The sequence below is a fragment of the Chamaea fasciata genome, unplaced genomic scaffold (assembly GCF_029207755.1).
Source record: "Chamaea fasciata isolate MVZ Bird 193981 ecotype frontalis unplaced genomic scaffold, bChaFas1.0.hap1 SCAF_1, whole genome shotgun sequence".
Lineage (NCBI taxonomy): Eukaryota > Metazoa > Chordata > Aves > Passeriformes > Sylviidae > Chamaea > Chamaea fasciata.
The window spans coordinates 56,171,326-56,193,969 of NW_027094086.1; the positions used below are offsets into that span (position 1 = coordinate 56,171,326).

At 35.3% G+C, this 22,644-nt stretch overlaps 1 protein-coding gene across 6 annotated transcripts in view; it reads right to left on the reverse strand.

Moving 5' to 3' along the window:
- Positions 1-266: 266 nt before the first annotated feature.
- Positions 267-22,644, reverse strand: part of TMX3 (thioredoxin related transmembrane protein 3) — a 29,423-nt gene continuing 7,045 nt past the window's right edge. Inside the window, exons 5-17 of one of the 6 annotated variants that reach the window (XM_066184208.1) lie at positions 20,323-20,368; positions 19,286-19,366; positions 18,308-18,407; positions 17,978-18,055; positions 15,695-15,761; positions 13,651-13,749; positions 11,625-11,682; positions 10,841-10,894; positions 10,461-10,517; positions 9,886-9,993; positions 6,918-7,047; positions 4,678-4,746; positions 267-3,292 (exon numbers count right to left, since the gene is read on the reverse strand). In XM_066184208.1, the coding sequence (XP_066040305.1) occupies positions 3,026-3,292; positions 4,678-4,746; positions 6,918-7,047; positions 9,886-9,993; positions 10,461-10,517; positions 10,841-10,894; positions 11,625-11,682; positions 13,651-13,749; positions 15,695-15,761; positions 17,978-18,055; positions 18,308-18,407; positions 19,286-19,366; positions 20,323-20,368 (1,214 nt within the window). In that variant the 3' untranslated portion in view covers positions 267-3,025. Of the gene's footprint in view, positions 3,293-4,677; positions 4,747-6,917; positions 7,048-7,485; positions 7,642-7,775; positions 10,020-10,460; positions 10,518-10,840; positions 10,895-11,624; positions 11,683-13,650; positions 13,750-15,694; positions 15,762-17,977; positions 18,056-18,307; positions 18,408-19,285; positions 19,367-20,322; positions 20,369-22,644 lie in introns of those variants that run through there. The other 5 variants (XM_066184218.1, XM_066184243.1, XR_010720901.1 and 2 more) reach the window with 5 other exon arrangements.

Consider the following 22,644-nt stretch of genomic DNA (forward strand, 5'->3'; position numbering starts at 1 on the left):
TCCCTTTGCTACAGAAACTCCTGTAGGTCTGCTATTTTAAAATCTCTCTTTTGGAAATTCACTTGTGTTATACTGCTTGAGTGCTCACTAAATCACAGAAGCAAATATAAACTCCTACCTCTAGAGACTATTTTCAAAATCTTGCAGAACACCAGCTGCATTTCTGCACTGCATGACTGGGGGCCTAAACTACACTTACAACAAACATCCCAGGAACCAGTCTCCTACACAAAATGCAACATTTAAGCTTGACATTGTAAATTAATCCAAAGGAAACAAGCTTTTTTCAATCCTTTTTATTACAGAAAAACAAACGGCTTACACTTGACTTAAAAAAAAAAAAGCAGCACTATTTTATGAATCCAAAGTTATTACAGTGTATTTGCTTTAAGAAACCTCTACAGACTTAAGGAAAGAAATAAAATGCCCCTCCTCAGACAGCATTCTAGCTTACTTGAGTGACCACAGCAAACACCTTAATTTCCCATCACTTCTGACACTCAGTATATGACCTGTCCCCCTTTCTTCTGCCCAGGACTTGTTCAATGTAGCTGGGGGAAGGATTTGATGAAAACAGCAGTACATTTCAAGTCTAATTTTCAACAGTTCAGTATGCATCTGATGGATATTAGAGTTCAGAAGTGACCCACATACAGGCTTTCCTCCTAAATCCAGCTATTAAGTGCTACAGTTTGAACAGATCCCATTGTGATCTGTTTCTTCCACAGTATTTGTCATTATTCAGGTCCACATCTGAGAATATTTCCCAGCAAGTCAACTGGCTACTACTGATTATAAATACAAACAAAAATAACCACAAAAAAAGAAGGCTCCATGTTGAAACAGTTCTTAGCAGTGCAGCAGAACTCAGGATTCTTTTGTTTCTTTTCATTACACTCCAGAGAAGGAACAGCACCATTTCAGTGACCACTTCAGATTTTTTTTTTTAAGTCAAAAGCTGCAGGTTTCCAGCCTGAGCCAACATTAAATACACAACTGATCTGTACTGAAATCCTAAGAAAAGATACAAAGGAAACATACTACTGCCTTAATAGTTCTACATTTTGACTATCAGCACTGAGTTGTGCAGAAGTCCAAAGAAATCTACAGGCTTTTCATTCAGTGATTTTTAAAATTTTTTCAATAAACAACTCAGGAGCTCAATACCATTAAAAAATACCCCTTTCTAAACACATTTTTAAGCACCTATTCCTCATGTATATGCTAAACCTACACCTCTCAAAGGTTCTACCAAAAAATTAAAATACTAAGAAAAAGCAAGAAAATCAAGTCACAATGTACAACTGGCTGTAATGACAAAAATGAAAGAAAGGCAATTCATAGAAAGAAAACAGAGAAAAAAAGGGGGTGAAAAAAACTACTGTATCAGATACCTGCTACTCAGTGTTCTAGCTCATTTATCATCTTTCCTCCAAAAAAGAAAAGGTTTTGTATTCATAGTCAGACATGGAATTTTTCTAAATTCCTAATTTCTTTACATGTTGCTTATACTGTTTGATAGCCAAAATCTGTCAAGTCAGAGATCTACTTAAGGTATGGCAACCTGAATCCAGCTGTTACCAAGCTACTGAAACAGACAAAACAAGTTTCTTTCCCACAGGGAAAGAAACTACAGCGTCATCGAATTTGCCCCAACATAGAACTTGTCTATTTAAGCTTACTCATGGTTACTACTTAAAATTCCTTAATTTAGTGCTATAGCATAGCCATTTCCTACATGATCAATCTTCCTTATAAGGAGGACACAATATTTTGTATTATATAGTAATATAGCCCTAAAAAAAAACAAAAAAAAAGAGAAAAAAGAGGAAAAAATCCCAGCATTAATAGTTTGAGTAGGAGCAATGTAAGTTTTGTTTTTGTGGTATTTTCCATGACATTGATGCCAAAGGCTGCTTTATAGCTTATTGTTGGGAGAGTTTTAGCCCTGGACACAAATTAGTCCTTTTTGCAGTCACAGGTTTGTATTAAAAGTGGCTTTTATGATGAAACAGGTAACAAAAACGCTTTATACTCATCAATTTCTATCAGTGTTAATATTAAGCTCCATTAAGTCCCTCTTTCAGAGTAGGTAACAATCTCAAACAGAACTACCTGTCTCAAAGGTATATAACAATCTCAAGTAAACACTGTAAAATGAATAAAAACCGTTCAAAAAGCTTGTCATTAGAGACTTATACAAAGACTCAGAAGGAGTTCATATTGATGTCTTCCTTTAGCAAGCTATGCTGCAGATTTAGAAAACTTACAGATCTTTTGCACTCTAAGTGTGCAAGCACTCACAGAAAGTAATCAACAGGCAATCATGTTGTAAAAGGTTTTTAACATAATTTTCCAATATTTTAGCTGCTAAAGCACTAATAAACACTTAACTTAGCATATAATTCCCACATCCTGTATCCAGTAAACATTCTTAACTGCTAATAATTATATTATTACATGGTAGAATGGTCCTCCAATTTCCAAAATTTTACGTTTCATTTGAGAAAATAGAAAAGTTTGTTGTTTTGGTTGTGGTTTTCTTTTCCTATAATAATGTGCAACAGGTAGAACATGTGATGACTTCTTAGAAAACTTGTAAGTTGTCTTCAGCTATCAGCTAAAAACACTGTACAGCTCTCTTTAACTTTCCTTGTTTTCAGCTTTAATTTTATATGATTGAATGCATAGCTGGGCTCTATTAGTAGCAGTTCATCACATAGAGTAAGGCCGAGTAGCATTATCTCTGTTCTGGAAATGAACAATTCAAAACTCTTACAAAAATGGTGTAGAACTGTACCTGAAAATTTCTTCAGTTTAAATAGCTCTTTGTTAATCTACTAAGGACAATTAAGAGAACATCCTTTTTTTTCCCTGTCAATTTCTGAGAAAGTGTGAATACATGCAAGTCAAAACTACTATTATGCAGATAAAACGGTCCTCTTTCATGAAGATAATCAATAAATGACAACTGCCAATAAATAAGTCTATTTGGAAATTTTAGAGAATTCTCTTGCTAAACAAGTTAGTCCTTTTTCTTTTCCATAATGTCTTTCTGTTTAAGCTCTCCATCTGAAAGTTCTGTGTATTTTCCATTCTTTTCCTCCTCTTGTTCTTCCTCACTGCCTTCATCTGTGAGCTCCCGATCACCACTTTCCTTCTTAGCTCCCTCATGCTCAAACACCTCTCCCTCTGTATCAGCTGTGCAGATTCCGTAACACATGATGCTGATGACCCCCAAGGGTAACCCAAAGAGAAAGCATCCCAGCAGTGGTGAACTCTTGAACACAGACTGTTGAAATAGAAAGTAAAAACCACTTTCAGTGAATATATAAAGTTACTGCATTACTTCTCTTATCACTCTGTGTATTTATTCAAAAAACATTCAAAATGAAAATCAGGTTTTTTTAGAGGGATCACAGAATCAACTAGGTTGGAAAAGACCTTTCAGATCATCAAGCCCAACCTATGACATAACACTACCAACAAGAGCACAGCAGTAAGTGCCACATCCAGTCTTTTATTAAACACCTTCAGGGATGGTGAATCCCCCATCACCTCCCTGGGCAGCCCATTCCAATGCCCAATCACCCTTTCCGTCAACAACCTCTTCCTAACGTCCAACCTAAACCTTCCCTGGCACAGCTTAAGTCTGTTCTCTTGTCCTAATGGATGTGGTATTTTGGTTTTTCTGCTTGTTTGGTTTGGGTTTTGGGTTTCATTATTGTTGCTGCTTTGTAGGGTTTTTTTTAATAAAATTTGTTTGTTTGCTTTCTTCTGAAAAATAGCAAGGAGACCTTAACTTCAACAATTTTGACTACAAGTTCATAAAAAATGACACAGAAGTTCAAATATTACAATACTGCATTGGAATAGTTAATGTTTACATGCCAACTGCATATCCTATGCATTCTTTGAAGCTTTAGAAATAATTGTTCTAAGAGCGTTAAAAAACACTTTGAAGAAAAAAGTTTCACTTCTTGTGTCTTGTTCTCAAAAATTAAACTGCAGAAAAATTCTAGAGAGCTTCCTGTTGAGGAGTAACTTAATGGCACAGGAAGAAGGATTAATGTTTTCAGAAACTGGTGGCTAATTATTGTACTTTCATAGAAGTTTGGAAGACGCTCATTTAGAAACAAACGGGTTTCAACTTAAATTCACAGCACAGGTTTATTTGCTTGAACAGGACAAGTGAGGAAATGGATTTGTGTACATCTTCCCAACAAAATTTTCTTAACATAATTAACTTATGAGAAAGATGATAAAAATCTTTGCTCTAAAACCACACAAAGAGTAGTATTTAATCCCCTTATGCTCTAAGTAATTAAACCAAAAATGTAGCATTCCTCAGAAAAGTGAAGTGGTACCACTTTCAGGAAAGGATGTCAAAAGGGTCAAGGAAAAGATCTTGAATTTTCTCTGTTCTATCCCTTAAAATACATGTCAGGCATACAGAAGAGCAGTGAAAAATGAAGAAACTAAGACATGTTGAATTTTTATCATACATATTATTAAAAAATGTAATCAAGAAGTTCATTTGGCTTAAACCTATACATATACCTATGATATATACACAATATAAAACAATTCATATAAAAATATTTTTAAAACCCCCTGAAAGTATTTGTATCCTGACTGACAAGGGCACCACCTAATTCAATGAAAAATAAAACTTACCACTATAGTAGACTTGGCATCATAGATGATTCTCTTGATTCGTTGCAGGAGTCCATCACCACCCTGCGCCTGAAATTTCAAATGGAACCATGTCAAAACTGCTGACACTTTTCAGTTATGATTCCAAAAGTTCATTCTTCAGACCTTGCAATCTTAAGTCCTTTAGAAGGAAATGAAAAGTAATTATTCTTACATCTCCTGATGCCCAGACACTCCAACTTGCCAAACTTGGGCAAAGATTATTCAGCAGTCTCATGAAAAAGTCTCTCAAAATTGTTTTAAACAATCAGTGCCAACTTGGACAATGGGCTGACACTCTCTCTCTTACCATAATGAAACGCTAACAAATACTAGCAACTGTCCCAATGTAACAATGGTAAAACTGTAGAGCTCTTCTGAACTTTCCTGCAGCTGTTGAACACCGCTTATGGATTATGACAGCAGAGGTAGCAAAATCTAAGAACTAAGCAAAGAAAATATATAAAGGTGTAATAAATAAAACCTGTGTCAAGCAATGACAGACTATACCCACACTTCCCCCTAACTGAGCAGTGTTCGAAATAACTACATGAATCAGAAGGCAGCCCGTCTGCTGAATAGGACCAGTTTTCACCTACCTTGAGTAGCCAGAGAAAAACTCATATTTGGAAGTCAACTCACCAGCACATGATCTGACTAAAACCTTTCAAACAACAAAAAGAGTCCACAAAGATGAGACAGACTCAGAAAAAGTTACCTACAGAGTCTTACAGAATAACAATAAAGTCCAGAAGAATAGACCAACACTTCCCAAGGAATAGAAGGGGGAATGCCAGACTTCTCAGCAATTCCTCTGTAGTTCAGAAAATCTGCACTTTATTAGATGCTTGCCAGCATACTTTGAAGACTCATTCATCAACAGCTGCACAATTTCTTGGGCAGAGAATGCAGCCAAAGTAGTGCCATTTTATGTCTACAGACACCTTAAATACAGACTGCTTAAATGAAGTCATATCCTGTATTTTTGGATTGTACGGAGATGTGAATATAGACTGATTTTTAATCCTCTAGCTGAGATACTGCAAACAAAAGATAGAAAGACCTAAGTGACACTACAGCATCAAACACGAGCCATCACAAATGATTTTTCTCCAAGGGAAAAAAAAACCAGACAGAAACCAATTACATTTGTTGTTTCAACCAGAGATACATACAAATAGAGTCTAATAGATGCTGATAACTCAATGCACTTAAAAACCATTCAAAAAGCGAGAACTCAAGAACAAAGAACCACCAAATTAGAGCAATACCCCTCACACTGCAACTGAAAGCATGGCCAGTAAAGTCCTGAACAGCACATAAATCCACCTACATCACGTTCTACCATCAACCTGTCAGATTAAATAAACCCAAGTACCCCATATGACAAATCCCTTCTGCAGTATTTGTCATTACCAGCCAACAACCTAAAACTGCTGGTGTAATGTAAAGTGGGATTCAGTTAACACAGGAAGCACTCAATATACAGTCACTTAGGGTTTAAACCAAAATCAGGCCTCTCCCAGGAGACAGTCGAATTATTAACTATCAGCTTGCCTTCGTGGCAAAGCCTTCTTTCCCCAGAAGCACAAAAGAAAATTCTGCTCCATGATTTCTTTCCTCATCCACACAATAGCTTTCTGTCCAATTCATGGTACACTGAGGGAATAGAAACTCAAAAATTATCCAAGTCATCAATTTAAATTGGTTTATTAACTTCGTTGTTTTAACAAAAGACAGCTCTTCTTTAGTTTTAGAGCAGAGAGGAGTAAGCTTGTGTCTATTTCTAACATTCAAAGCAAGTATAACACTGTTTTTTGAAGTTGTAATTCCTCCAGATATTTGATTTATTAATTTTCCACCCAAAAGAAAGGGTGCAGTTGAATTATGCACTATAATTCAAAATTTTAAACAAATGCATTTAATTCAAACCAGGAGATGAATAAAAATCTCTCCACTTACAACTGCACCAGTAAAAGGAATATCAAAAGAAGCCAGCTAACGTTATGCTATAAACAAAAGAAAGCTTGCTTTGTACAACATGCAACAGCATGACTCCAGAATTTACAATCACATATTCAGTGACAGCACCCAAGACAGTAAGACAGGACAGGAATATTAATCACATGCATAACTATCAGAGTAACCAATTTCTTTCCTTACTTTAGCATCTAAGGAAATAAACACTAACCAATATATTCCAAGCCACTGTGAAGACTTACTTCAGCTGTACCATCCAGGATATTGTTAATAAACTGAACCATGTCTTCTGTGCTCTCAATGTGCCTATCTGGTAGAAAATACTGCTGATTGGAGGTATTCAATACAACAATAGTAGGGATTGTCAAGTCACTGGAAACATAGAGCAGACAGATTATATATTTAAAGAGCCACCATATAAAATATTCCAATTCAAGTAATCCCTACATCATTTCAAAAGGGAATCCATTAATCTTCACTTCACGTGTGTTCTACATAATAATTCTTTAAAAACAAGAAAGCAAGAGAAAAGGGGGAAGATACTCGGCATGGTATGGCATGCACATGAATGGTATGGGCACGTTTCTCATTAATATTATTTTCCTTCACATCTGTGTCAGTGACACTATTGAAACTTACAGCATTTTACATACCCAGAGCAACTGCAAATCAGGTACCCTGTGACTTTCCAAATAGTAAAAGATAACAAATAGCAGCCTTGTATATGATATGTATTAAGCATTTAAGTTCACAAAGGCAGAAGTGTAATTCAAAAATTTAATCCCACACAAACACTGTCTAATTGATCACCTTAATCAATCAACCTCTGTTGGTCAAGTCAAAAGAATAAACCATGCCAAGCAGAGCTCTTCTTCAGCTCTTTTAGATATGGCTTATGAGGAACCAAGTTTTTAAAGAATTATTACTCAGCAGTTAACCTTCATGTGCATGTGTAATACATCATAACTGGAAAGAAAAAAAAAGAAAAATGTTAGAACTTATCTCTGAACACAAAACAGTTTAATCTTCTGTTCATTGTAGCATTAAATTCAAAATAAGATCAGGTTTAAGAAATTTTAATACTGCAAAAGTACACTGCAGAAAGATTTAAATATATTAAACATGTTTAAAATCTTTTGTCGCCTTTATCAACTTTCTACAATTCTGTCAGTAATGAATTCAATTACTTCCTTCACAGCAGAAGCAATGCAAACCTTGTTTTCCTATGCTTTTACACTTTTCTAATAGTGACATCCATGTACATTTGCAATCTATGTAAAATTGATGATGATTTCAGTCTTATCTGAGGCTACCAATTCATAGTAAATTATGTGATGAAAATACTGGTTATTTACTCAAGATGCCAATTTTTCTTTGGAGTCACTGAAATAATCCTGAATTTCCTCTCACATTTTAGGTGGGGTTTTTGGTTTTGATCTTAATCCAAATGCAAACCTAAAAATTAAAAACTTTAATACTTATATATGACAAATATCTGAACTTTTAGAGAGCTTAATACTTTAAGATTTAAGGTGCAGACTCTGTTCCCAGTACTGAAGCTGAAAGCCTGGTGGCACCTCAGAAAACGTAAGGGCAGTTACAGGGATAACGAAATAATGCCATCCTTTTAACTGGAACTTTAAAAAAAACAACCAAATAACACAACTTTGTACACTGAGGCAACCTGTAACATACGAGTCACTAAATATAACATTTTGCCATGAAATTTTTATTCTTTTCTTACTAGGGACAACAAAGAAATCTAAGTAGAAGGCACTCAATCCAAGTCAGGTGTTTCTGTAAGTGTCTGGTAAGAAGTTACCAATTTCTGCCAAAACATGTCCTCTCAGCCAAAACAGAACAAGTTTTATTAATTAGATGCAGTGTTTCTGTTGCATTTAACAGTCTGGTAACTGATGTTCCTAGAGTTGGTTGTAGAGCAGCTGAAAAATAACCTCCATGTACCTCCTCTTTATGCAATACAAAGGTTCACAAAAGCACATTTAATGTGTTACTTTCAAGTGCAGAGTTCTACATACACCTACAGCTGACAGTGATCTTATACACCTTAAGTTATAAAAAGCTATATTTTTGCTTTCAGTAAAATATTTAAAAGCATATTTAAGTAAAATTTTAGGTAAAATTACATATTTTTATTAAAATACATAATATTCTGATTTCTTCTTCTGTGCATGGTTCTAAATGTACCATTTCTAATCTAACAAAAACATGTTTATCCACCGCTGAAAAGGCAGAAGAATTATAATGCCTACTAATGGAGTTACAGCCAAGTTCATAAATGTACTCTTGTCAAGGTCTAATTCTATCCCCAGAAATCATACAATATTTTGCCCTTTGTAAAGAAAACAGAATTTGCTCCTATGTGCATCGAGCACAGTAAGAAAGTGTTTTGTGATACATTTATCATTATTCAGATTTTTTCTATTTCCACTTGCTGCCATCTGGTGACAAACTGAGGCAGCTGCAATACTTTTTTTTTTTTTTAATTTCGAATTATTCATGTAGCCACATGAAGAGCCACTATTTTGAACATAATTTGCTGCATTCTGTTGCAAATTCCTATTTATGCTTGAAAGGTATACACTGGGTTTAGAAAATAAATAAAAGCAGGTCAGTACTTGACCCAGAACTCTCTATATTCTACTACTAATAAAATCAGGCATTGTGCTGATTCAGTTAAACAACCCAGCTGAACAGACGCTGCCACTAGATCACTACTACTCCAAGTGGCAGCTCTGTCTTCTTTCCCCTCATTTCCTTCCTCCCAGGCATCTCATCTCCCTCCCCTACTTCTCTGCACATTCGTGCTGGCACTCAGCAGAGTAGAAGGGAATGACATTGTTGAATCAGCAAATTAACTTCCCTACTTGCCCAGACAAAAAACAAAAGACTTTTCTGACAGATAAACAGGATGAAAGAGCAGACAGACATAAGAGCCTGCACAGGAGAAGCAATTAGGCAAGACAGGAAGGTCTCACTTTTTGGCAGTTATAAAACACTAGCTCAATCAAATCACATAATTTTAATGGAGAGACAGTTGTTTTTAAATCAGGGGTTAATCTACAGACATTCTACAAAAATACAGGCCTTGTGTTTTTGGGTCCACATGAAGCTCCTAGAATTTTTAGGGGCATGAACACATGCTTAATTAATGTCTTGATCTCTAAGAAATGGATTTGGAAAACTTACAGAATTATAATACTGACTCCTGGTTTTCCTTTCTTTCCGGTTTTCCTTTCCTTTCTTTCTTTCTTTCTCCTTTCTTTCTCCAAAGGCCAGAGCAGAAGTAGTAGTTGACTACAAATGCCAAGCAACTCAACTCTCTAATTATGCATTTTTTAGAAAATGATCATAGTTAAGCATCTTGTTAAACCACTTGTATATTTCAAAATATACCATGTACATATCAAGTGCAGACATCATTCTATGCTTTTCCGCAGAAGTGCATTTCTAGGCATGTCTTAAAAATACATCAATAATGAAAGCCTCACAATTCTAACAGTAAGTAATTTAACAAAGTAGACCTAAAAGATAAGCTTTGTCGATCAGCATTATCACTAAGCCAAATATCTAACCTTAAATTATACAATTACACCGTTTAATTTAACAAATAATTGATACTATGGTACAGGCTGAATTCTGATGACAGTGAATTTTCTTACGTCATGACAGCCAAGAATTTTTTGTAAGATTATTTTCAATTAAATAAACACTTGGTAACAAACACGAGAGAAGAAAGAATATTCCAATAAGAATTTACTTACTCCATCAGTAAACTATTAATGTAATCATTTCCATCCATATGGCCAAACTGGAAATCCCTGTTAGACAAGTGGTTAAAAATAAAACGATGAAAAAGATAACACAATAGTGGGTTTCAGCAAAAGTTCTTCCTTAAATATTTTTCATATAACTGAAAATGAGAGCACACACTTGGCAATGCAATTCAAAAAAAGTGATGATTTAGAACACAGCACTATGATACACAGTCAGTTAATGAAAAGGTCCTATTAAATATCAGAATAAAAATACAAAAGCAGGCGCTGTAACGTTTTTCCCTTAGGAAAAAAAAAAAAGTGACTGCTGTCTTAGAAACATTAATGCAGAAGTCCAATTAAAACATCAGAGTACCACATGTGCCTACCTGTGAAAGTGATCCCGATAGTCTCTGGCAACTTCCTGAATAATAGACTTTAACCTGGAAGGAAAAAAATTGGCACTGATAACCCAGGATAAACTTTCAAAATACAAGAAATAAGCATCGAGATTTCCCGAGTAAGAAGCAATTCATACCTCATCAGCAAAAAGGACAAAAAAAAAAAAAAAACCAACCTTGTTCAGCTTGCTTAGCTCCTAAAAGTTGAAAATAGCATATCCAGTACTTGAATAGTATTCTTTTAGTTTGTATATGCAACCAGAAATGGACAAGGGAAGGTCTTGTTCCTCTCAGTCTCTTCAGCAAACTCCAACCCCAGCAAAAACATCCCTTCTTTAAAGTTCCACAGACAACTAACATACAAACATCGCTGGCTGGCTTAATTTTCCATGCGAGTGAACTGAAGTACAGTCATTTGTTTAAACTCACTGAGTTAATCTCAAAGTCATTCAAACTCAAGCACTTTTGTCTATGTTTAAAAGGTGACACAATAGCTTTTAAAAGCTATGAGATCACCATTTGTTCCTGTGATCTCATTAACAACTGGTAGAAGAGTGATACAGGAGCTCCAACCATCTCATTGAACTCACATGTGCTCCAACCAAGACATAAATTAAGTAAAGTTAGTAAACTAAATCAGAAACAAAAGAACATTTACAAGTTGAACCCACTCATTTAACCTATATTTCTCAATATTTAAGAAACTTCCAAATTTCCCTATGTCACACCAGCACATTTCTCCCACAGTGTCACCAGTACTCAATTCTGTTACCTGGTATGTTCCACTGAAGAGTTTTTATCATCAATGACTGCAATAGCCACAAGTTTTCCTAGAATAAGGAATAAAATTCTTGAAACCATTTAAAAAGAAACACACATTCTTCAGTGAGAAATATATCAGCTTAGAAGATTGGGCACTCTCCAGGAACAGGAATTAATTTTTAAGAATAAACCGGTCTCACAGCCTAAGAGCCTCCTCAAGCTGACTATGCTGTAGTCTTAAAGCTACTGAAAATCAATTAAGATGGGATTTAATGCCACACCACTAGCATTGTATGAAAAGTCTATCTATAGAAAGAAGTTGAAATGGAGAAAATGCAGATAAAAATTAATTTCCTACTCAAGCTGCATATACCTAAATATGAGGCTATGGAGACCTGTATTACATAGCAGCAACTACAAACTGATTAAATCACTATTGTATGAATTTAATAATGACTATTTTTCACACTGTTGTGAGCATTATGGAAAAAAAAATTGGAAAATTTACTGGCAGAGCCCAGAATTCATGACATCGGAAACACAATTTAGTTCACAGCCCTCTGTCAGAGGAGCTTTAAGGTCAACGCCAGAATGTACCAATCTTTTCAAGATTTACTTTGTGAAGTTCTTCTGATTAAAAAAACCCAAAACAACTCCAAACCCAAAGAGTGCTGCAGTCAATCAGATAAAAATATGTTTAAAAGCTGGTCAAAGTTCCTCCAGATCAAGCACTTGCAGTTAGGAAAGCAGATCTGTTAACAATGCAGTCATCAACCAGATTAACCCAAGGGTCCGAGGGCTGATTTTTCAGTTCTCTCCAGATGCCATAATTCAACCAAAACCCTCCCCCATCAAGCCAGCCAATTGCTCAGTTCCTACCAATCACCATCCCACAGGAAGCATTGCCCCTAAAAGCAAAAAGTCACTCTTGTTCAAGTAATACTGAAGGGTTTTAAGGGCAAGACTTATGATTCATTCCCATACTTCCTTGTGAAACAGCAGTAGCTTCTCCCCATCCTTCTTCCGTACATCAATTCTCATTTTTACCCCAATTCTTTCCACCCTAAGATGCTACCCAATGAATACACTAGGAGACAACTAACGACCTTCTAGACTGCAAAAGATGGTGTAAATAAATTCCAGGTACTAGTATTAATACATAAAGCTCTTTAAATGATGGCTTCTCCAAGTGTATTAATAAAATCTTTCTCTTTTTTTTTTCTGTAATTTGAGGAATAGTCAAAAATATAACAGGAAGAAATATGCTACATTTAAACAACTTGCAACAGTATTTCTGTAAATAACTGTTTCAAATGTAGTTGTAACAATATTAGCTTCACAAACATGTAAGAACTCTTACTCATTATAACCTGAAAGAACTCAGTGTTGATTGAATGTAAGTATTTTGAAATGGAATATAGAAGATAAGATGTCCTGGCCTGGAAAAATCACCATTTACAGCATTTTTCTGACACCTCAGAGTGTGTTCACACAGTAAGAGCAGTACAAGTCATTTCCCTTTTCCAGATGTCACCTGGCTGCAAAATATTCATTTGGACTGTAGAACTTTTGCTAGAGAAAAGCTGCAGTTTTCTGGGACAAATGCACTTCAATACATGCTCCTCTCCCTTTCTTGCCCCATCTATTTCAAAGATATGTAAATCCACTAGATGTAAGATATCTGGACTATCCATATTTGATACTTCTAAATCTAGTTTTAAAATTCCCTGCATGTATTCTAAGGGGTAATATGCAACTTATGAAAAATGTAAGGTGTTCTTAAATTAAAAGTCCTACTAATTTTTGTGACTACCATAGGATTAGACACACTAACTTTTATATTGTGAGGAATGGACTAGTGTAGACTGGATGAAACCTCTAGTCACAGGTCAGTCCAACATCAACAAAACACTGCCACTATCAGGTGTAACCTGATATTAATTTCTGAAGTTTAAAAACATGTTCTTAGTACTCTTTTTACTTTTCTTACTGTTTAGTACACAATGTCAAAGAGTTTAGGAGCAGCATCGTCTCACCTGTATCCCCAAGTTCATACAGCGTAAAGCCATCTACGTGAAGATACCCTTGAAATCTTTCTCTGTTTATCCAGGATGACAAATCACCATCTTCATACTCTGACATTAAAAAAAAAAAAAAAAAATAAAAAAAAGGATTACATTTTTAAGAGGTGGGCGGGCCATCAGATTTACTATTTCAGTACTATTAAGACAACCATTAGGTTTTCTCCTTTTTTCCTTTTATTCCTGTTAGGCCAATTATCACACTTTTATGGGCATTTCAAGTTTTAAAACTTCGAAAGCTATTTTCAATTGTTGAAAAAAAGTGTATTATAGAAAAGGGTAAAAAGTTGATTTGATGATTTTATTTTCTAAATCAAGGATAAATGATAGAAGCTAACTGTGACTCAGTGCAGAAAGGAACAGGTTCAAACCCTATTTTTAAACAGGTGTGTGTACATAACTTGTCAAGTTTCAAATAAAGTAGAGATATAAAAATACAGAAAGCAGTATTTGTGAGAGTCTTTAAATGAAACAGAAAGATCAAGAAAAAGCAGACGCATTAAACAGCACTGTGAATGTAAATGAACAAATAATCATGTATGACCGACAATCAGTTATACTGAATGCCAGTATAAGATGCTAGATGTTTTAACCTATTAAGAATTAGATTCTAATACATACCATCAATAAGACCTAAATCACAAGTAAAAAAAGAAAAACATATATACGTATGTGACTAAATGCACAATAAATAATTAGTCTTAAATCCTATTGTATGGACTGAAGTATCAATAACTTCAGGTTTACAATTATCTGCTGTAAGGTAGTAGCAAGCATTCCAAGCACAATGCAACCCGTGGATCTGCATCCATTTCCCCTGCTAGGGGAGAAGGAAAAAACCCAAACCAAAAAACCAGACAAGGTACTTCAGCACTGAAGTGCATTTTGCTAGAACTTTTTCCTCATACTGAGCTCTTTAAATTCCTGCCAGTCATAACCGTTGCACATAAAACTATATTCAGTCTCTTAAATTGCGTCTTCGTGATTTGTCTGACTTCCAATAATGTTTCTGGTGCATTATGAAAAAGTATAATTTTACGCAGTAAATTAAAAGCCTAAATTACTACAGCTTTTGCATTTGTTTTAGGTGGTGTAGAAAAAGCAAGCAGGCCACACAGCAAAAGAAGAGTTGGTCTAACAAGCCTTCCTTCTCCAGAATTGTTAAAAGAGATTTAAAAAAAAAAAATTAAATGCAAATCAAGAAGGCTGTAGAGTGAATTTTTATCTGGAGGCAACAAACTGGAGAGGAAGACAAGTACATCCACTCGACGAGATCACAAAGAATACCCTTGGTGGCCAACCTGAAATATTTTGCTGTGGTACTACTTATCCTAAGGAATTAAACTGGCAGAATAATCTTTTGAGTGATATGTTTTCAACTTAAAAGTGAAAACCTGCATTTAAAACATTCTAAATCAAGAGTAGATGCCTTTGCAAGTAAGTGGTGTGCTTACAAGCCCAGGCTATGCAATGTAACTGTGTATGTACGTGCTTCTAACATGAACAGGCCTTATGATACAGTCTGAGTACAATATAATACTCCTATATGGATATGCACATATACATACAGATATACACTTTACAGAAGTGGCAGGTGTGCTGGCCTTGTGTACTGCATATGTACACTGTAGAAATAGCAGTGTTAAAATCACTACTAGTTTCAGGTGGCCATTCTACAGCCTACACACTGAACAAGTCAGGTAAAGTAGTCTATGTATATGATGGATTTGTACAGTGAGGGAAGAAGTAACTTTTCTAAGTACGTTAATACAGGCAAAACAGTAATCTTGGAAGCTACATCTCAGTGAAAACACAAAGTAAACATCATCACTTCTACTTCAGAACTAGGATTTTTTTTTTCTCTTTTCCTTCATGAAGGAGCTGCTATTTATCCTAAAACTGGGGAATTTCCCAGCATCCCTACATACCCTTCAAAAAATCTTTTTCTCCGTATATGTTTTAAATATCTAGTCTTAAGGTAACGTCCAGCTTTACTTACCATCATAAACAAAGTAAGTTCCATCTTTGAAGACCATAACAGCAGGCAATTCAGACAATGTCACATACTGAAAGAGTCAGGTTTCAATTAATCCATGGAAGATGAAGATTTTTAAACAAAAAAAACCCCCATCTGAACACATGTAAATGTAGTTCTGGGAAAAATCTCTAAGGACACCTAAGTATTTTCTGTCTACACGTACCAATGTAAATTTATCAGCTTCTGTATATTAAAAGTTACACAACATAAATATATTTTTGAGAGGTGGATCTCACAAAGTGTAAAAAGAAACATGATTTTTACTTGTATCTGCAGTAGCATGAAGAATATTTTATGGATTGGACATAGACTTTAGATAGGAAATTGTAACTTGAGGGCTTTATCCATCATGTTCTCAGTTCCCAATTTGTGCTGTTGTCAGCATACCTGTCATACTGCTACTTCTACTAAATGGACACCCAATTTTTCAGAGTAAAAAAAGTACCACTGGTAACGTGCCACTAAATCTGGGCTATTTCCTGTGCTTCAGACTGATAGGAATATAAAGAAACAGCTCCACCACACAGTGCTGCAAACAGACCTAATTTAGACAAACAAAATCCTGTATTACCATGCTAAACACGATATTTAAGATGGTTTAAGATATTTAAAAATAAGCTGTAGAACCTTTCCTCTTGGAATTCAAAATAATTTTATTCAGCGCATGTTTTTAATGAACTGCCATAGAAAAAAATACCTCATCTACTTCTTACTGTTTGCTAGCATTCTAAGCTAAAATTTTAACTGCATTTGTGGTTAAGAAAGAACTGCATCACAAGCCCAGTTTTGATCATGTCATCTGAATTGTCTGATTTACTGAGATGTTTTGGAAAGGTAAGGACAGGATCATTTCCAAATGACACGCCGTCTGTCATTCTGCATTAACTTTCTTGCAAAAGCAGTAATTTATAACATAATAACTGATATAAATAATCAAGAAGGTAGTCCCAGATAATGCTTTGTACTCTTACTTGCCCAAAACATAATTTAACATCTTTGAAGGACAAATCAATCTGTTTACAGTTTAAAACTTGTGAAAGATGCTTAAAGTTGGAACAATATTATCTAAGGTGATGAAACAAAGCCTAACAATGAACACTGGAATGCAAAGGTTCATTTCAACTTGCAACCAGAAATTTCCTAACATTTTTGCTTCTCTCCATAGAATACTGAATACCACCACTACTTCAGCTTAAATAACACTGGTGGGAAACTACCTTCTGTGGGGAAAAAAAGCTCACTGCTTACATCAGTGTGAGCACAGAACCTCAAAGACTTCCAGCCTTTTTTACTCTTTCGACTGCACAACTGAACAGTACTTTTCTTGCTCAACTGGAGCTGAAGTGCAAATAGCAGTATTTAAATTAAGGTAGCTTTTGATACAAAGCATCTGGAGAACTAACAACACACTATAATGAAGGCAGTTCTACTTATGGTGTTGTAAAATACAGCTGCCTAAAAAAAACCAAGAACAAAACAACAAACCAGATTATGATAGTTCTCACCCCATTAACCACCAACTAACTTCAAAGTCACATATTAGTAGGCATGGGGCTGATTTAGGTACCACTTGGAGATAACAATAAATGGAAAAGTCTTTTAATTTTGCTACAACAAGTAAGCAACAATGGTTAGACTCACTACAGTAATATCAATTTTTTCCACCCTTGTGATGAACTGTAAATAATTTCCCTGTCACAGAATCCTCAAAAAAAAAAGCCACAAGAGAATTCTGCAGCCAGTGGACTGGACTGGCTGATCCCCAGGCAGACTGCTGTGTTGATCAGCTGTATTGTACAAGATGAAAATAACCTACCTCTTCACTTCTGATTGCTAGGGTACCAGCAGTAATTCATGCTACAAGCCCCCTAATTAGCTTTAAAAGTGTTTGATGAAAGGACTGATGGGAGCAACAAGAGTTTTGCACTGGCTAAAAATTCAAGTATCTACTTTCCTGAGCAAGCTGGGTGGCCCACATTGAGATCTGCTCGTCCTCTGATTAATTTTATTAATATGACTGAACAAGTAATTTGGCCAAAACAAAGCAGTGGCAGACTGAAATCTGGGTTGTATTCTTTCCTCATATAGACTCAAACATTACATGTTTCAGTGTAATTACCTAAATATCTACCAAAGCCAAACATACTGTAAGAAGCAATATCTGTGCCATCAAAACAGCAAAATTACATAGATGAGGAGAAAAATGCCATTTCTGTGGAAGCAGTTAGAATGGGAACAACTTACCTCAGGCAGCACATCTTCTGAGGCAGAAAAAAAGTATGTATAAACTATTAGTTCTGAAGCAACCTCAATGTATTTTTCCTGAAAAAATACAAACAATGTTTTTTTAATTTCTGAGCTTTTAGTATGCATCAAACAAAAGCTTTGTGACACACCTTATCTTCAAAGAGCAATTAGAAAACATGATCATGGCATAAGATTGTAAAATCACTTTAATAAATGTCAACAACCCCAAGAATTTGTTACAAGCATGCACTTCAGTCTTTTGAAAGATTTTTAAAATTACTCCCTAAATAGCCAAAAGAAGTAACTTTATTTATTCAAGCTTCAAACCTTTAAAGGAGATTCACCACCAACATACACAAAAAGTACACGATGTCTCTTTTGCACATGCTCAAACATATGCTGGCTAGGAAGTGGCCTGATGAGAGGTCTGGGAAGGCAAAAAAAGACAAAGAAAAATCTCAGTTTGTGCAACCTGCAAAACCTAAACAAATAAAAATTCACAAGAAAATGTCATACAGTTTTTTGTGCTGTTTTTCAAAAAATAAATTCCAAAATGCAAATTAATTTAGTTTTTCAAGTTATTATTCTATTTTATACTAAGAGAAAAAAAAGAACATTCCCACCCCACTCACCAAATAACACTTTTATGTTTCTCAAATTGCACACTTAAATATGAAATTCATATCTTACTACAAAATGTTGCTATCATGTAAACATGTATGCATTTTACTGGTCACGGAATCACAGACTGGGTGAAACAGGAAGGGACCGTAAAGATCATGTGATCATCCCTGCCACCAAGAGCAGGAACATTTTTCAGGAACCAGGCTAGGTTCCTCAGAGCCCCACCCAAACAGGCCTCAAACACTTCCAGAGATGGGGCATCCACAACTTCTCTGGCCAACTGGTTCCAATGTCTTACCACCCTCACAGTAGAGAATTTACTCCGAATATTTATTCTAAACCTCTCCTCTTTCTGTTTAAAACCATTGCCCCTTATCCTGTCAGTATAGATTTTTATAAAAACTCTGTCTTTCTTAGAATATGTCTTTAAACAGTGGAAGGTCACAATAAGGTCTCCATCATTTGAGAAATAAAATTTAGAATGTAAGCACAGCAGCCAGGAAACGTGGCCTTAGAAATAAATAATCTTAACTAAGCGCCAATCTCCCATGCAGCCACACATATAGTACGTATAGTTTTTAACTTCAACATCTTGTTCTTTTTAAGTAAGTCTTGGCTCTCCTCAAAGTCCCACATAAGTTTGAAGACAGCAGAACCAGTCTCTGAGAAGAGTATACTTACCCTGCCACTCTATTAGCAAATTCAATTATATCATCTTTGGTTCTAGGTCCTCTGTAGTTGTATGCCAAGTCACCTTTCAAGCTAGATAAATAAAACCACAAAAAAAGAATAGAAAAGCAATCATCTGAACTACATTCAACATGTAAAATTTCTCAATCTTCACATGTTTACTACAGTCACCTTTCAGCAAGTGATAAGAAGAAGTGGACAGCAAAATATAAAACTCAATAATACAATACAGTGGAATTATGGAATAAAAGCTTATTTACACAGTATCTGATTTACTGACTTATTGAAATACTTAACACTCTTTTACAATTATTTTTTTTCTATGCACAGCGATCATTTACTTTGTAAGCACACAGATCTTTTAGAACACTTGTTTATGATGATATTAAAAAGCCCCCCAAAAACAATGAAACACCCCACACTCAAACCAAACCCAACACACTCAATATTTATACTACTCAGGGATTTGTCCCTGTAAAAGGAAAGCATATAAACTTCTTTAATGCTTTTTTATAATTGAAATGTATCAAATAATCTGCAAAATCTTTCAGATTTATGTAGTAAGCTTCAGTGAAGTGTTGGTCAGCTTATGGTACTCTGCTGAAGAGGGGGTATAGGATGCTTGCATTAGCAAAGTTTTCAAGTAAGTTTTACTAATTCTAATAGGCTTTCTTTGAACCTATACAGGTTTAGGAAATTCAGAGGAATTTTCAATGCCTCTATATGCCAAAAAAATTTTTCATCCTTAAGGATTATCAAGCTGAACATCCCTGCTTCCTTTTTTGAGAAAACTAACTTGGCAAGATTTATTATCAGCTATTCGGAATACTGTTTGCTTAAACAATAACCTGCTAAAAACCCCAGTATGTCCACAGTAAAAAGTACTCAAAACTATCGAGTCTTTATTTAACAGGACATTGTACTGGACTACACATTAGACGGGTTTGAGACTTCTAAATGGACAGGGCTATTTTTAATTTTTTGTCATTAAATCATTGATAGAAATTCAATAGGAAGGATCAACTTACAGCTTAATTGTTGGATAGCCTCGCACTCCAAATTCAGATGCAATACCTGAAAGAAATGCGTTAATGCCAAATTGAACCAAGACTTTTTTTTCTCTGCTACCTCAATCTTTAAACATGGTTTACTATTCAAGCCACATAAACAAATGAAAAAAAATACCACTTAGCACAATATGAATTACTTAACTTGATTTCAAGGAAAAGCTTGCTGTTATTAAGCTATATCATTAAATTTTGGATTTCTTTCAGAGGTGCTGCAGGGTCCCAGGACAGCCTCACAATTCATGTGCCACAACTCAAATTTCATGGGAATCCCCTGGACAGATATGCTTGTTCTGCTTTCATCAAAAGTAGCATGCATTGAATATGCACATGCAATTGATTGAAAAAATAAGAGGCAAAAATTAAGCATTGAGGGTGAAGTGCTGTAAATACTAATGCTTGAAAGAAACATAGAAGACAATTAATTACTCATGTGCAAGAGTAATGGCTAACGTGAAGTGCAGCATCAGACTGCAGTTGTTACAAAAAGGTTTGTAAATCATTTTCCACACAAGTAAATGTCTACTGTCATGAACCTTACCAGAAGTAGGCACTTTGTAAGCAGATACTTACCTGCTGTTTACTAAAGTGGAGAAAAGTAAAACAACTGCAGAGCTTTCCCCCCCCTCAATTTGTTTAAAACCTTCTATCTTGCTCTCATCAGTTGGTAGAGTACAATGTGCAACCCCTTCCACTTGTGAACATAGCAACTTGTCACATTAAACTACACTTTCCAGCAAATTTGGGATTTTTTTCCAGAAGTTAAACTACACAGTCTCAAAAAAGGATTAAGTCTAAAACTGTGGCAATACTTGCGCAATTCCCTGCTGGATAACAATCCCTGTGGTCAAAAAGCACCTAGAGTCAATGCTTGCTCCAAAACCATTCTGAAGCTACCAATGACATGCCCCAGCAAGCAGATGTTGGATGTCTTGTGCACAAAGCTCTCAGGAAGAGTTTAGAAATTGACCCTAAGGTTGTTCACCTGGATCAGGTGCAAGTACCTTATTGCACAGCACTGCAAACAAAACTAGCAGCTCACCTATAGGCACCTAATCAAAGACAACTGTTCTAGAGAAATGTGCATGTGAGGATCAATTTGATTCTGGTTCTTTTCTCTTACAGCTCTACTACATTGAACTACAATGCATTAAAATGTGTAGTAAAAGATTCAATCACAAGAGCTGTCAACAGTTTACTTCTCCTTGTACAGCTCTTGCGTGTGCTTAGGAGAACTAGAAGAGACAATTTTTAATACTTCTTTTCAACATTTCAGCCATGGGGATTACCAAAATTCATTCAACTTCATGGAAATTACTTATTTACATCATCACCTCCACTTCTTCCTATGAAGAATACAGTGCAGGCAAACAGCAGCAATTGTGCCAGCCCCAGGTGTGACGTATTTCTACTCTGCTCACACACAGTGGACTCCTGAGGCTAAACCCCCAGAAAATTTAAATGATACCAAAGCAGGTGACTGCTCTGTTGGTGCAAGAGCTGTATCCTCATTCCACAGAGCTACCAGAGGCAATCTATACTGAATGATTTATATGTTCACCTGTGATCCCAGCTCTCTGACAAGTCAACTTCCCAAAGTTCAGCTCTGTCACACTACCTCATATTCCTATTATAAACACAAACCACTCATGTTCCTTCCTAGTGACACACACACATTACAGCTGCATTTTCTTCTGATATTTTTAAGACTGAACTACTTTGATTTCAGAGAATCTTTAGATTGCAAACGTATTAAGCAGAGTTGACTTGAGTTCTTAATATCCAGATGTATAATTTCCACATTCAAAATTAAAAGTATAAAACTATTTCAAAAGATTTATCAGACACCATGAAAACAGTAGAAAATCTGAGAAGAAAAACTCTACCAGGGCACAAAGGAACCATTGCAGCTTTTAGTAATTTTTATGCAAGTAAAAATGAATTATATAACAAAGACATAGTATCAATTCTGTTTTAGGTAAAAAGTACAAGATTTTTAAAAATCAGTAACAGGATGACAAATACAAATATTTCAGGGTAAGAGTTTACACAATTTATATGATTTAGAATTTTATATACATGACTGGAAAGTTAGAGAACCACGAAATCTATTCCCAGTTTTGAAGTTACCTGGTTGCATGAACTTGAAACTTCTAATTCTCCAGACTTACTCTTCTATAGAAAATAAGTATCTTTAAGATGAAACATAAAGGCATATTTATTTGGTTTTATAGAAAAAGATATATATAATAAATTGGTCTTTGAGACAAAATCATTTTAATC